The following is a 16,493-nucleotide window of genomic DNA, read 5'->3' as shown; positions in this document are numbered from 1 at the left end:
TCTACCAATCGGAATCTGAATTTAGATCAGATAATAAAATGCATCAAAAGCTTCAAAGATAGTTTCTCATTCCATTCTGTTGGCCAAGAAAAATCTTATTTCTATTCTATATATGGTTCTTCTTGACCAACAGAATGAAATGATGAGCAGATGATTAGGCACCTGATTATGTTCACATTGGTCGTGTCTACACGAGACACTGACTGTGCCATAGCTCATTCCTACTGCACCGTAGCATTGTGAGGCATGAAGCACAGCGCTACTACACAGTAGTAATGAGCTACTGCACAGTCAGCATCAACTAAAAGCCATTTGGCAATGTTACTGCACAGTAACTCCAGTTGCCAAAAGTCATTTAGTATTTGTGTATGTAGACAAGGCCATTGAAACTGAAAGGACTCTTTGCCACTGCACAGCCCTGCAGTTGGAGTAGGATTACACTCAACCTAAAACAGACAAGCCTGGATAACTGTAATAACAGCTTTGTTAGAGGTTGTTCATATCCTTAAGGAACGTCCTAAATCATGGAGATTCCTTCATCAGGCTTTATTCAGCCATTTTAATAGATGATTTGCTTGAATAAAAAATGAATCAAGACTCATAACATTTAGGTAGGTCCTGATCTAAGGATTTAAATACACATTTAATTGTAATGGGATTATCCACATGCTTAAATATAAGCACCTGGTTAAGGGCAGACATGTTTCTTGGGTAAATGTGATATCTTTTATTAGACCAAGTAAATAGTTGGAAATATTGTTCCTGGCAAGCTTTCAGGCAAAAGCATCCTTCTTCAGGCATAGAGAGAGTTTGTACCTGGTTAAGTACTTTCCTGAATTCTAGCTTTTGCCTTTAAGTAAAATACCACTTATGTAAACATCTTTATAGATCTAAATAGATCTAAATGATCATAATGTCTTTCTGGGTGAGGTCATTGAAAATACTCACATGGAAAGGAGTTGGCGTGTGTGTGTGTGTGTGTGTGTGTGTGTGTGTGTGTGTGTGTGTGTGAAAACAAACATTAGGGAAGCAATATGAAGATGGTAGTATTATCCGACAAGAAAATTAAGTTGCCTCATGTTCCTATGGAAAATTTCACTTTTTCTCCCTCCAATATGTTGTTTCAGATCAGGTCAGAGTACATAGCTGTCCACCTGATGGCTCCAGTAGTTCACGAGGATTAGAATCCAAATGGCTCATTTCCTGATTTTCCTGTATAGGTTTTGGATCCATGACTGCACTACCTTTTCCAAGTACAGTGTAACCCTCCCCCCCCCCCCACATACACACACACAGACACACACACATTTATTGACTTATTGCTGCACAGTAGGGTTTGGCAAACATATAGCCCACAAGCCAAATCCAGCATTCAGAGCCCCTCTATCTGCCTTGTTGGACCACTGATGGGAAGCTGGATGTTTGGGGATGTGGCTAGGGGGATAGTGGCTTACCACAGAATCTGAGGCATTTGGCGGTCATAGCATTTAGTGGCAGCAGGTTGAAAGAGCACTGTTGCGGTCACCTTGTGGCCACTTGGCCCATTGCCACTGCCATGCTTCACTTTCTTTACCGTCAGCCCTGGTGATGCCACATGCTGGAGCTAGAGCTGGAGCTGAAGCCAGAGCTGCCATGTGCCCTGAGCTCAAGGTGGAGCCACTGTCACCTATCCTGAACTAGTCAGGGCTGCTGCTGTGTGCCCTGGGCCAGAGCTACTGCTGCATGCCCCAGGCCAGAGCCACCCCATTCCCCAGATATATATAGTTTGCAAGGAGCTCCGCAGTCCCAATCCAACCCAGGACACAAGGTGAATTTGATGCTTCTGCTGCACCCCATAGGCATTCTGTGTCTCAAGTACATTGTGAGAAGTGTAGTCTGGCTATTGAGTCAATGGAAAGCCCAGCCATAAGATAGCACTTGAACTACAGGTCCCTTGAAGCACTGTCACTGCTCAAACAGTTGATAGTCAGTAAAAATAAGTGCTTAAGTAGAAAAACAGCTAAAGTTTCTTTTGGCAAGTAATCTAAAACTTTTTTCTGTGTGTGTTAAACACTTTTCTCTATGTACAGGTTATGAACAAGGACTATTTGAAATAAGCTACTACTAAAGTGCCCAGTATCTCATCTTGAAATGCACACAGGACAGTCTTGAAACTGTCGCTTTATTAGCATTTATTAGCATTACTGTGTCCTGTTAAATGTAATACACATTCACTATCACTGTTGTTTTTAGAAGTCAAAGCTTTATTAAAGGAACCAGATGTCATAAGTTAACATTGCAGTTGATGGAGAAACAGGGAAACTTGTAGAAGCATCATTAGAGGAATATACATTTTAAGTAGCTAACTTGTACTGGGTACATATCACCTACTTCTGGCCTAGCCAGGCAACTTAATAACAATTACTTTTAACTTGATCCAATCCTCAATAACGCTGCATAAAATGAGCCTAATACTAGTTTCTTGCAGAAGTTGATCATTGCATCAAAGGTGAACCTACATCAGATAGAATTGTCATCCATGTTTCAATCAATTTCATATCAAACAGCAAAAATCTCACTATTTTATCATTTGCTCAGGGAAAAAAAGAAAGATGTCAATGAATAACTGTGCCAGACAAATCAACTATAAGAAGTATCACGAAATTTAAGAGCCTTTGTCTCCCAGCTTCTTTTTGCTTGTTTTCTCAATTGTTGTCTCCACAATCATAGCTGTCTCTTCATAAGTCTGAATCCTGTCATCAGAAAATTTCTCTATGGATTCCACCACTTCCACCTTCTCATAGCTCATGGACCCAGGCAAGCTCGCTTCTCCAAAAGGAAGGCCACTGCGTCTGTCTTCATCATGCTGTAGGTTTTTTGAGTCTCCTGGCTCAGGTAGGTCAGTAGGACTTGGGGGAGGTAAAGCCTCAGGCTCAGTGGAATCTGGATGCTTTGTGGGTTCTTCATCTTCTCCTTCTGACTTTCTTTCCTCTTCTGGCATTTCTTCTTTCTCTTTCTCTCTTAAGTCTTCAGGCTCAGACACAATCTGCACTTCATCCTCTCTCTTTTCTTCTTCTGATGGTTCAGGGGATTCAGGCAACTCTGGTATTGGTTCCACCTCACTGACACTTGGTGTTTGTTCACTGCCAGTGGAAACTGTGATCCCACCCCCAACAGGGACGGAGGAAGATTGGAAGCAAGGGTCCTCATAGCTGCCTTCCCCTGAAACAAGTACATAGCGCCCTTTGGTGTAGAAATCACTTTTAGGCTCTGGTTTCTGGTAGCCTCTTATTCTTTGTTTTACAATGTTACTCAATTTATCAAAAGCTTTACTTAGTTGAGCTCCATCAGGCACATCCTCTGGGGCAGGTTCTTGCTCAGCTATCTTTAATCCTTCCTGTTCAGCTTCACATGTTACTGAACGTTGGCGTTTAAATTCTAACTGCTCCTCATCAAAGCTTTCCTGAGTTCTTTCAGGCATTTTTTCTGTTGCAAGATTATCTGCTATTTCTTTAGGCATGATCTTTTTCCTTGAAATTTTCTTTGGTGGACCTTTTTGTCTTGGTTTTACACTTGCAATGTCTTGAATAACACGTGTGATATCTACAGAAAACCAAAACAAAGCAACAACAAACAATATTGAATGCAGTTGCCTCAAATGATAAAGCAGTGTACTGACCACCAAGGGCCACAATGTCCTGTCCTGGAGTCTGATATTTCATGCAGAGTTAACTGGAACTGCAAAAGTTGCCACATGTCCTGCTCAGTGTATAAAAATAGCGGTTATGACTGTATGGCTTTGGCTGTGAATCCATTATGCATATACAGACATGTTCATAACCAAATGGAAACAGGGTCACTTTACAGGTAGAAAACCAGGAGCACCAAATCACCATCTCTAAAGACTATCCTAATCCTCTGTGGGCACATTTAGGTCTCATCATTGTAGTACATTACAGCACTGCACCACTATTTTGTACAAACAAAAGTCACTTATCCCTGAAGGGATTAATCCTGGCCAATTTGAAATGGCTTTTATGATCATTACATGGGACTCCTAGATGTGCCAGTCACAGAAGCTTCTCCCAAATCTGATGGGGAATATACATGGGTGCCTCAAAACATTCCCCTTGCCCCTTTCCTTGCAGAGGAATTACAGACAACACATTTGCAGATAGCTGTTGTTACATGTGTCTTTTCTACAAGGTACTTGAAGGAGGGGCAGAGCCCTCACAGCATATATAGCTGCTTGACCTAGTAGAAGGCTCTTGTGTACTGTTGTTGTCAACAAACTGGACTCTGGCTCTGATTTGTTGATCAAGCTACTAAACAACATGCCACTCAGCTGTCATCATGAATTCTGACAGGAGACTTGCTCACATCCTGAACACAAGATTGCGTTGTCTTACGCTTTCTATATATTCACCCCAAAAGGATTTGCAAGCCCCTGGACACCAAGCTTTTCCCAGAAATTTACTCAGCCCTCCAAAGCAGAGATCAGAGAATATGGAAATTTGCTATATGATGATAATGGGGAAATATGCTTCTGTGGAGCCCTTCCTTCCCTCAAAAGAAGGAGACTGCCTGTGAGGATGGACCCCAGCCTTCAGGACACACTGGTGAAAATGGACTAGAGCCACAAAAGGACTTAACAATTTGAAGTTATGACTACTGAATAGGCAATGAGGCTACAGTGTCATGTATTTGTACTTGATTCCCTCCTGCATTTGCACTTGTTTTCCTTCCAGACCTCTAATGAATGTTTGATTATTCCATGCAGAGTTAAATGGCACTCATATGAGGGGAAGAAACACCTCTGTCAGTAGCCCATTATCAGGGCACTCTCTCTAGAGGTGGATTCACAGTGGCTGGGCTTATTCCTTTGAAAGGACTGCAGTAGAAAGATCCACAGCCCTCCTTTTATAAAATATTTTAGGAGTTAGAGATCCTCCCATGTCTCACTTCCTGGGTGAATGCTTTTACCACTGGGAACCTACATGAAAGGTTATCATTTCCTCCTGCTGATGTGTTTTGAATGGAAGTGACTGGCTGGTGTGTTTTACACTGGACTGGTGATGTTGGTGGTCATCCTGCACACCGCATCAGACCTCTCCAGGTTCTCAGGTAGACCTTTGGCTCTTCTTAACTTGAATTTTGGACTGCAAAAAAGCTTAGGAGGAAGTGAGTGGCCTAGTTGTTTATTGCAAAGGGACAATACGCAGCTTGACACTAGAAACCACAGGAACAAGGGGAAAGATATATACAGATATACCTTTCAGGAGGTATACCTTGTCCAGTGTCACAGAAGTGAAAATATATTTAGTGAAAAACCTGATAGCCCTACATGTACAATCAGAGGTACACTTTAATACCAGGGCCAACTCCTCAGCTGGTACATAGTCTAGTTCCACTGACTTCAGAGAAACTCCACCTTTTGCAACAACTAGGGTCTGGCTCCATTTGTTATATGCCAATCATTTATTTCACAAAATACTAGGTAAACATCCCATTTGGACTATGAAAAAATAACTTAAGTTGGAGCCAGGAAAATACATCTTCATTTTTAATCCTGTCTTTTCAACCAAACATCCAATTACCCATGGATTTATGATGCTTCTTAGACGTCTATTAGCTTTGTGTGTAAAATATCCATCATGCATCCCCTTTGTTAACAAAACCCTTGTTATTTTAGCCCCTGCCAGTTACCTATGCCAGTCACTGTTCTGACAAGTTTGAAATGTACTGAGAAGTCATGCAGTACTGAGAAGTGCTATAAACCACCCCATTCATGGCAAACTAGATCACAGCACTTAAACAAGACAAGTATTCCTTGTGCCTGTTATTGGGGCTAAGTTTAATGAAAGAATATATTCAGTTCTTGATTTGAGCAGCATTTTCAGACTTGAGACAGTTATTAAAGACATCCATTGATACTATGAAAATTTTTGCATCAAAAAAGCTTCCTTTTCTTTCCATTATCTTTGTGGATTTTAATTATTCACTATCAGTTATTTTTGCTATGCCACTGGTACAGGAAGGAAACAGTTTTGTTAGGCGAGCAGGATCTCAAGCTCTTGATCCAAAGCCAACTGGATTCACCTGAAAGTCTCCCATTGGATCAGGCCCAATATATAATTGGTTCCAGTAAGGACAAATGCAAGCACTGTTACTTAAATGGGCAAAGAATAGAAGCTTACCTCTTCCCCTTGAGACTGAAGCTTGGGTGGGTCTGTAGCTCTGCATTAAGAGTGTAACTGGGGTTCCAGCAATGGCAGAATTTAACCTGGCAGGGAAGATCAGCACAAGTCATACTTCTCAGAATATCTTGAAGAAGCAAAGCCATTTAAAAGACCTCATTACTAATGTGTCTACATTGCTTCAAATCAAAATGGAGAGCAGTTCAAGATATTTGATTTATGAAATGACTATTTTACTGAATCTAGTACAGTGCATCAGTGTCATAGATCAGCTCCTTTGTTGGTGAAAACCAGCAGAGCTGCATTATTGTCAGGGGGTTATTCTAGCTTATACCAAGAGGGGCTCTCATACAGAGGTGGAACTATCATTCTGGGCATCCTGGGCTGGAGTAGGAGGGAGGTGGTGCTGAGAGTTTACCTCCTTGCACAGAGGCTGCTGTTGCTCTGGTGCAAGCTTTCCAAACTCAAGCTGCTGCTGAGGTGGTAACAGCAGCATGGGCTCCCAAGAACTCCCATTCTGGTGCCCCATCCAAGTTGACACCTATGGGTTGCATTCTGCTTGCCCAACCCTAGTTACACTAGTGATGTGGTCTCTTGTTTTTTACTTCGGTCAAAGGGCATAGGTGTTCCCAGGTACCTTGCCACTCTGGCTCAATTTACCTTCAGTGCAGCTCAAAAAGATGTCTCAGAGAGATCAATGGCACATGAAGTCAGGTAGGAACAAAACCTCATTTAAAGTAGAGGGCTAAAGGTGACTACCATCAGGTCCAGAAACATTAAGAACAGCTCACTTTTCAAGTTCCACTCCCAAAAGTTTTCCCAGTGGTACAGTGGGTAGGGGCAGAATAGTTGCATCCAAGCTCTGTTTACAAATTAGTTACTGTAATTGGCCCCAAAGCCTTTAAAATTAGACCCAAAACTTTTAAGTGCTAAGAAATTGGATGCCATAAGAGGTACTAGTTTATACAACGGCCTTATGTTGTGCTAAACATGCTTAAAGAACACAGGTATTCACCAACTGATGATAAGCTAATTCCATTTGACTGCCTGAATGGGTATTATAGCTTTGGTGAGGGCAGTCTATTCTCTTCCATTTGTACCTGTCATTTGGGCATGGAAATAAAAAGAAGGCAGTTAAATGGTGCCTAAAAATGGTGGCTTACACACACATAGACCCCAAGTCTGGGTTCTGGCAGAACAAGGAGGAAGCATGTTTTAAAACTGTGTCTACAATAGGCAGGAAATCTGGGTTCTTCTACTCCTAGCTCTCCTGCAAACTTCTTATGTGATTCCACAGCAAATGGAGTTCTGCTGTTGATTTCAATGGGCTTTGATCTAAGCCCATTATGCTTCAGTTCCTTTACTTGGATCCCAGTGGATTCACATGAGTTTTGTCTGGATAAAACACCCATTTTTGAATACTATAACAATAACCCATCAGAATACAGAACAGGCCTTACCGGTTGTCTTCAGTCTCAATAATACGTTTGTACCTCTCCAGCTCATTCTCTAAGGACTGCTGGTAGATCACCAGCTGGCGGCAGTCATTGGTGTACTTCTCTAAGGTCTTCTCAGCTTCTTCTATCTCCTTCCTCAGGTTTTCAATCTGCTCGTTGTACAGCTGAATCTCATCATCATAACTCACCTGGGTGTTCTTAATAGCTTGTTCCAGCATGGTTGTCTGTTAAGGAAGGATGAAAGTTGAGAGCAATTCTGTACAGTAACTTAATTGCAATGGAAGAGGACAATGGTAAGAAGTGACAGGCAGTGAAGCTATCTGTCACCGGAAAACTGAAAAAAAACCCCAGACTGGGCCTCAACTGAGCAGCTCCAAAGAGTCCTATATTCACTGTCCATCTGATGCTTTGCTACTGAAGCTAATGGGTGTTTTAATTATGTTTGTTTATTTATTTATTCCTTCAATTACAAATATATCTAGGTATTCTTATCCAAGACTCTGGATACCTGCACCATAAATTAAAAAGTTACAACAGAAACATAGGTCAAGAAATCTCATAAATATGTTCACCTGTGTCTGCTCCCCCCTTGCTAGTTCTACGAAAAATAATAAGAAGCTGAGCTTTGTAATGGGCCCAAAAGGCTGAAAAAATCTAGGTTCAGTGTACTAAAAGGGGGAGAATAAGGATGGCCTTGAGGCATAGTCAGAAGATCTGGGTTCAGCTGCTGGTTCTGCTGCTGGCCACTGGGTGGTCACTCCAAGCTCTGTTACTGACATAGCAGCAATTCTGCAGCTGCATTTGCAGGGACAAGATTGCTTCCCACTTCTCCTTTTCAGAGATTCAGCACATACTGTCCTTGTACCATCTGTTTATCAGATATGTAACTGTAGCTAATTTGCAATCCACCTACCCAATACCCACTAGGTTATACAGCACTAGTGAAAATACTAGCACCTTTGGCATTTTGTGCTCAAACAGCAGCAGAACATGGATGGTAGCTGGTGATATCATGGAATTTCAAGGCGAAAGTGGTGTGATCTCTTCTTCTTTGCTTGCAAGCCCAGCTGCAGGTGGCCGAAGTCTGACTTTGAATCTCTCTCAACCTCAGTCTTCCTATTGGCTGGTTAGGGACAATACTACTTACTTATCTCGTTTATTTAATGTGATGCTGTCCTCAGATAGAAAAGTGCTAAAAATCCAAAAGTCTTAAAACTATTATTTTTAAGACTGCTACTAATACAATCATTTTACTAAGAGATGGCTGGTAAGGCTAGTGCAACAGAAATCCAGAGTAAATATCAGCAAACCAAGTTACAGCCATGCGTGAGTAACAGTGAAACAGTCAAAAGGATTGTTACAGTTTTTATCTTGCCCTTGATACAGTTATATACTCAGGGGAAGTCACATGGAAAAAAAGAAGTCTCTAAAGTTTTTTTATTCCAATGGCATACAAGAATTAACTTGGAAGTTGTATGGGGCAGAAAACCAATTTATTCCCTGTCCATGGTGCTGATTCAAACCCACCAAGGTCAGTGTGACTGTTAGGGCTGTGTGAAACAGCACCATTTAGTTTCGACTTCTGTTTCTCCATTTTGAAGGGACAGTGTTTCACTTTGTCATTTTATTTCATTTTGTTTTGATGCACAGTTCTGTTTTGTTTTGGCAAAACTGTTTCGGTTTTTCAACTTTTCGCCCATAGGCTATAATGGGGAATCATGAAAATGCCTATAACTTTGTCATTTCTTGCTTGGTTGGGGTGAAAATTGCAGAGATTGTAGACCTTTCTGAGGGTATGAAGCCTGCCAGGTTTCAAGGAGATAGGTGCTGGGGTTTCTGGGAGACTGCACCTCAAGCTGCTAAAAGCAATTCTTGTGTCACTTGCCGGCAGCGGCAGCCTCCTGCCATCCTGCCCGCACCCCTGGGAGGACTGTGGGCTGTACTGGACTCCTCCTGGGGTGTGAGACACTGGATCTATGCTTGGGATGACAGAAGGATGCCGCTGATGCCTGGGACTGGTGCTGGACACAGCCCACCACTGGGAAGACTGGAGCTGCCACTGGCCCTAGGCAGCAGCAGCAGCCTTCTGGTTTCCCATGCACAGATTTGGGGGCCTGCACCCCTGGGAGGAGTCCAGCAGTGCTGGGGGAGCAGGTTGAGCTCCATGGGGCTGGCAGAACTGCTCAAAGTGCAGCCCTGGCTCTCCCAACCTCCTTCTGCTAGGATGCACTCTGAGTAGCTCTGCCAGCCCCATGGAGCTCAGCCTGGCAGCGGGAGGCAGCAAGAGAGCCAGTGGCAGAGCCACTTGGAGTGCAGCCCTGGTGAGCACAGCCCAGTAGTGGGAGGCTCTGCAGCCCCACAGAGCTGAGCTTGGCAGTGCAAAACAGGGGAGAGCCACTGGCAGGTCTGCACTCTGAGTGGCTCCACCACTGGCTCTCCTGCTGCCTCCTGCCACCAGGATGAGCTCTGTGGAGCTGGTGGAGCTGCTCTGAGCAAAGCCCTGGCTTTTCCCTGGCTCCTGCCACTGGGCTGCACTCTGAGTGGCCCTGCCAGCCCCATGCTGCTGAGCCTGGTGGTAGGAGGTAGGGGAGAGCCACTGGCCAGGGCTACACTCAGAGCCAGGGCTGCACCCTGAGTGGCTCCACTACTGGCTCTCCCTCTGCCTCCCAACACTGGGCTGAACTCCATGGGCTGGAGGAGCCACTCGGAGTGTAGCCCTGGTGAGCACACCTCAGCAGGTGTAGGCTCCACAGCCCCATGGAGCTGAACTTGGTGGTGGGAGGTGGCAGGAGAGCCAGTGGTGGAGCTGCTCAGAGCGCAGCCCTGGCCAGTGGCTTTCCCCCACCTCTTGCCACCAGGCTCAGCTCTGTGGGGCTGCAGAGACTTCAGCCACTGGGCTGTGTTTGCCAGGGCATATTTGGCCAGCAAGCTGGTTGGACAGTGCAGTGGACCTGACCCTGGCCCTGTTCGGAGTGCAGCCCTGACTGTCCCCCGCTTCTTGCCATGGGGCTGCTTTGAAATGTGAAACATTTTGAAACTTTTGCAATGTTATGAGTGCCCTCATTTCATTTCAAAGCTGTTTTGAAGCCTTTTGTTTCATTTTGATTTTGCTTTTTTGACCTCAAAACACATCAAAACAGCTTCAAAATTAAACACTCATTAAAATTTCTCACAGCCCTAGTGACTGTTCCTTTTAGAAGTTAATATCCAAGTAGCCTGTAAGTAGCTTCATTTCCTGTGCAGCAGCTCCTAGTATACAAATGAAATTTCATTAAATACAACTGGAAATAAGACTGACCACAAGATGGCACCAAGCTCTTGGAAAAGAAAGGCTGCCTTTTCAAGAGTAGAGCACATACTTCTGCTCCCTTCTGCTTTTCTTTGGCTAGTTGGTGATATAGTATTTTTACCATCCAATGTTTCTTTTAGTCTTTTAGAAACATTCACACTTTATTAAAAATTGCCCTCATAAACAGTCTATAAGGAGCTAATGACTGATTAATAGATTGTTTTAATAAATACCTATGCAGTCAATTCTTCTATGGTGTTAACAGGGAAAAATGCTTACAAAGGAATGAGCATTGGTAATTCAGGAACACAAGTCACATTGCCATTTATTTGGGAAAAATTCCACTCTTAAAGTCTTGCAGGTCAGTAGGATACTTATAATTATGGTTTATGGATACCTAATGGTGCCTGTGACTTGCATATAATACCTAGAAACATAGGAGAATAAGGGAGTAGCTGGGCCATTGATTACAGTACATGGTTCTTGCAGAAAGCCACATGATATATCCCTTTATTAAACTGATCAAGTTCTATTGATTTTTTATTAATCCATTATAACTTGAATTTTAATATAAAATATGACCTTGAAAAGTAAGCTTTTATCTTGAAATTCACCATCTTATACCTTTGCCTTTTTGGATGAACCAGATGAAGGCAGATTCTGCACTTATGACCAGAACTATAATAGTTCCTGATTTTCTTTGAGTATAAGATCTCTTCCTACCCAGGCTACTAGATATCTCTAGTAGCCAGGCTACTAAGTGACTGGCTTTCACCCAACCCCACTAATCACTAGCTAAAAGATGCACTAGCCAAAAGATGCTCAGACTCAAGAGGGTGGATAAGACCTCCTATTACGGTGGTCTAATGGCTAAGCTGCTGAAGATCTCCAGAAGAAGTTATGTGCCAGCACACCACCCTCAGAATGGTTCAAGCATTCAAGAGACAAAGGAGCCTTTACTTGCCAGGTTAAGATAATTTTTCACCTTATCCACTACCAGTAGGGTCCTCATATAGGTGGACTGAGGTCCTTACATCCATGGCTATGGTTGTAGCTGTGCTTGCAGATGAAACAATTGCTGTTCAGTTTGAGCCTGTCAGAAAGCACAAGCTGCATTTGGAAGTGTTGGATGACAAGTTCTTAGCTGGGAACAAGGTAGGAGCTGCAGGATGTGTCTTGGTAATTAATTCCCTTTGAATCAGTGCTATATAAGTGCACATATCTTGGTTGCTAGTAAACTCTTAAGTTCATCTACAAATTCATTAATGCATCGTAGTTACTGCACATGAAGTTTAGTAAATGAATAATCAAGTACTAAATCAATGTGCAGTAATCGGGGTTACTGCCCAGTAGCATCAGGGCATGCCTTTTTAGTGTTTCATGTAGATGTGCTCTCTGTGTACCTTTGGAAGGGCTAATTAATTTATTATTAGTAATAGAGATGCACACAGGCTGCTGTGATCAGCTTCAAATGTATTTTTGATGGATGTTCATGAAGTTTATTTCAATTGCCTAGTTCGATCTCCCTAGTTAACACAAGCAATAGATCCTCACCCAGTAATACCCACAGTAGTCCAATAATTTGTGAAGCAAGTTTAATGATTGCGTAAAATGCTGGATTCTCTTCTGATGGAAGATCTCTAGTTTCTCATTCCATGATTCAGGCTTCTGAATCATGGAATATGTTTCATACTTGATCCAAGTTGGTAAGGGTCAGTTGCCATGCATCTGCCTGCTTAGACTCCACTTCCAACTGTAATATGAGTCTCTTGCTTACTTAGGCAAACAACTCCTTTTACTAAGAAGCCACCACAATTATGACTGACCAGCAAAAGTAACTACTTTAATCTGGACTTCATGATATAAGGCTTCTTAGAAACAGGGACATTAAAGTAGCTAGAGATAAAACCTGAACAGTAAACAAACACAAACACCACTACTTTCCCAGCCTCCATGGTACATATTGAGTATACATACTTTATGTCCCCGTTAAATACCAGCCATGATGAGTTTTTTAATGGGAGGTTTTGAGACATTCAAGTTGCATTAGATTGAATCATTAAGATTCACTGGGCACATCCACACATGCCACTATGGAGCTGTTGTTACTGTGTCATCATTTAGTACCTCCTTGTGGAAGTACTAAAAGATGGTGCAATTACATGGTTATTTTTAAGCTATAACAGGGGAGTGCATCAACATAGCTGTGGCATATGGGTTTTGCCCAAGGATGCTACGTTGCCATAGCTTGTTGCTATGACAACATAGTATCACAAGTAGACATGCCCACTGTAGAGTTTCTGGTTAGCCATATAGTACCTCATTCTGCAATTTTGATTTCTGAGCCTGTAGCTGACAAAGAATGCTTTTGTACTCCTCCAGCTGACTCTGCAGGATGGGAATTCGCCTCTCTGCTAGCTGTTTCTCCTGAAAGAAAACCAGAAAAAGCATTTGATTGTGTAAATGTGTCACCACAGATTTTATTATCAGCAGTAACTCTGAAAAGAAAAGGGAATATATCCCTTATAGAAACCATATCCCACCTTGTTATACGCTTAATCATTAGTGTTGGCTTAGAAATGGTATTTAAAGGTCTGTTTTGGGGGAATTGGCTTATAAGTATAGATATATGCATTATAAGGTTTCAAGATGAGCAGTAGGGGTTAAATGGATTTCTAAAGAGCTTGGGAGACACACACACAGCTTCTCATGGCCCTGAAAATAGATGGGCAGTCTAGCACAACAAGGCCAATGGATGGACACAGCCTGAGAACTGAGGGGGGCATGCCATAACACGAGATCACAGCCTTCAAGGCAGACAAGTTGTCTAAGACAAGGACACACAGCCTGGGAGCCAAAGAAGTATGTACCATACTGTCCCATCACACAAGATAAGTGACACCAGCAACAAGGCCTCAAAGAGCAGGGGGGCCTAAGTCCCAGTTTTGGGGGAACAGACCAAATTAGGAGAAGGCCCAGAAGGCTATGTGGATGTGTGACCACACAGAGACAACCAACCAGAGATAGCCATGGATAACCAGAGATAGTCATTAGGAGTCATCAAGGGGGAAGGAGAATACAAAAGCAGAGACTTGAGATTAACAAAGGTCCTTCCCTTTGTCTCATCCATCCCTCCCTTTGTCCCATCCCTCCCTATCTCTCCTTGCTGTCCCTTCCCCTTCTCCTCCCTGAGAGGAGTCCCCATCCCTGCCCCTTTCCCTGGGAAGAGTCCCTGAGTCCCCCATGGACCAAGGGAATACCAGCAGCCTGTCTCATGCACCCCACTGGAGGGGGGGCTGTGGGCGTCGGCATCGCACCTCCAGACTGCTGCCACCTACGAGACAGAGCCTTAGAGTGGAGCCTGTATCCTGACCAGATGTACTTTGACTCTGGTGACAGCCCTAGGATTGGTAGATATAGAATTGTTTGATTGTTTGTATTGTTGCTTTTCTGTTCTTACTCTGTATCAATAAATCAACTGACAGGTGTTGTGGTCGGTCTGAGGGTTGTGTTCGCCCAGAACAAAGGTATAAGGGCTGGGTTCTGTACATCAGGTGTCAACAATCAGAAGTCTCCAATGGAGACAGTGTAAAAGCAGCAATTTTCGTTGAAAATATTTCACTTATTTTGAAATGTGAAATACCCGCTCTTGTAGTTTGCACACAAACAAGAGTTTCTGGTGTGTATCACAGTGGTATGAAAGTGAACCCATCTTGTGTCCTCCCACCTCCTTTTTGTCTTATGTGGTTTTATCTAGTCAACACCAATCTCTGTGATGCATAAGGGTTTCTTGTTCTTGCCGCCACTGTCTTTTCCTGGGGAAAAGAAGATCTTTGAAGCTTCAAATTTCCACTCCTCTTTTTCAGGAGGTGGAAAGCATACCTACTTCTGCTGGACTTGTCTTTTAATATGGCATCTGCTGCACATTTCAGAATATACTTGGATAAACAAAATCTCTGCTCGAGGTTTTTATGACTCAATCTCTTAAGGATGATACCTTCTTTCAAACCTATAGTTGAATTTTCTGCCATTGTCATTTAGGATTCAATATTTATTCAGAAACACCACTTTCCTTCCTATACTACAAAACTAGCATGCGTATCTCAGACTCTTTGGGCCAGTATGGACTGTTCATTGAGTGTTCATAATATAAAGCTTTTTTGACTATTTGCAATACTTACCTCACTTACGCCAGCTGTTACAGAGGACACACGAGGGGTTTTTTGGATGATCTGCTGTAAAATGTTGACATAGGTTTGTACCTCCATGAGATTCTGTGGTGGGGTAAAATCATTGTCATTAGAAATTGGCATTGCATGCTTTTCAATTCAAAGACCTGCACTTCTGTGAAGATTTCTTTCTTTCTGATAACTTCTTTCACCTTGTAAAAATGTAATTTACAGAACTGCTGATAAGTAGATGCACACCTGCATTTAGTGGACTTGACCCCCTCTGAATTTGATGCCCAGTATGCAGTTGAATTACTAAATCAGCACAATCAGATATTTCTTTGCTATAGATGTGGTAGTACTGATGACACATAACACATTCTTTATGAAAGGTTATGTTACTTGTGTTCTTCTAGAAGCAAATGGGAATACCATCTGATTGTGCATGGAGACAGAAGGAGAAGGTACTGGTAAAATGAAGACCTGTAGAAAAAGCTTATTTGTGTGGCCAATGTCTTGGACTTGGACTCCTTCCAGTTGATATTTTGTGAAGAATCTCAGAATAGTTCCATTCAGTTTCAGCATTGGATTTGAATCCCCAGTGTTATTTTGCTTTTCATTCCTACAGAGCTAACCCAGATCTCATGGATATCATTGGAACATGTCTATGAAACTATGGAAAGTGTTAGTTTCTTTTTACCAAACCCATCCCCATGGAGTAAATACAACACTTAAGGCCAAAAAAAAGGTCAAAGTTAGGCCTATGCGAAGCTTTGGGTGGTGATTTGATTCAGAGGAGATTCGACTGGATTTGGTGGCCAAATCTCTGAATCTGAATAGAATCAGAGGGCCAATTAAAAGGTCTGAATTGATTCAATTGATCTTTGGAAAAGATTTGGAGAGCTTTGATGATTCAGACAGTCCCTGCCTACTGCACCAGGGAGCTCCAGGACTCCTAGCTGGTAAGGGGCAGCAGGGGAGGGGGCCTGGGGGAGGAGGGAGGGGACCATGGGGGGACCCCTGACAGCCCCCATCCTCTCCCTGCTCCCTCAGCCCCTACCTGACCCCTGCCCACTCCCCCAGCCCCCCCCCCCATCTGCCCCAGCTCCCAGCCCTTTAAAGAAAAGCCCTGGTGCTCACTGGATGCTACTGAATGGGGGGCAATCTGCGCTGCCCCATGCTGCATGGGGTGCTCTGCTTGAACTCCCCGACTCCCCCACTCCCTCAGCCCCGCCCCCCATGGCTGGCCCCCCACCATGGCTCCAGACCTTTAAGAAAAAAAAAACAGAGAAAAGCCCTGAACTCACTGCTCCTGCAGAAGCCACGGGTCTTATGGGGCTCGTACACCCCCCACATGGTGTGGGGCAGCGAGGATCACCCCCCACTGATAGGAGCAGTGAGC

General features: G+C 43.3%; 1 protein-coding gene across 1 annotated transcript in view; it reads right to left on the bottom strand.

Annotated features, from left to right (window-relative positions):
• Positions 1–2,261: 2,261 nt before the first annotated feature.
• The window catches only part of BFSP1 (beaded filament structural protein 1), a 42,193-nt gene continuing 27,961 nt past the window's right edge, over positions 2,262–16,493 (bottom strand). Inside the window, exons 4-8 of the mRNA XM_006260696.4 lie at positions 15,104–15,196; positions 13,242–13,349; positions 7,637–7,857; positions 6,177–6,262; positions 2,262–3,582 (exon numbers count right to left, since the gene is read on the bottom strand). Of these exons, the coding sequence (XP_006260758.2) occupies positions 2,645–3,582; positions 6,177–6,262; positions 7,637–7,857; positions 13,242–13,349; positions 15,104–15,196 (1,446 nt within the window). The 3' untranslated portion in view covers positions 2,262–2,644. The remainder of the gene's footprint in view (positions 3,583–6,176; positions 6,263–7,636; positions 7,858–13,241; positions 13,350–15,103; positions 15,197–16,493) is intronic.

This window comes from Alligator mississippiensis, chromosome 1, assembly GCF_030867095.1.
Source record: "Alligator mississippiensis isolate rAllMis1 chromosome 1, rAllMis1, whole genome shotgun sequence".
In the NCBI taxonomy this organism is placed as follows: domain Eukaryota; kingdom Metazoa; phylum Chordata; order Crocodylia; family Alligatoridae; genus Alligator; species Alligator mississippiensis.
Note: the sequence above shows the minus strand (reverse complement) of the source record. Positions and strands in the feature narration are given on the sequence as shown.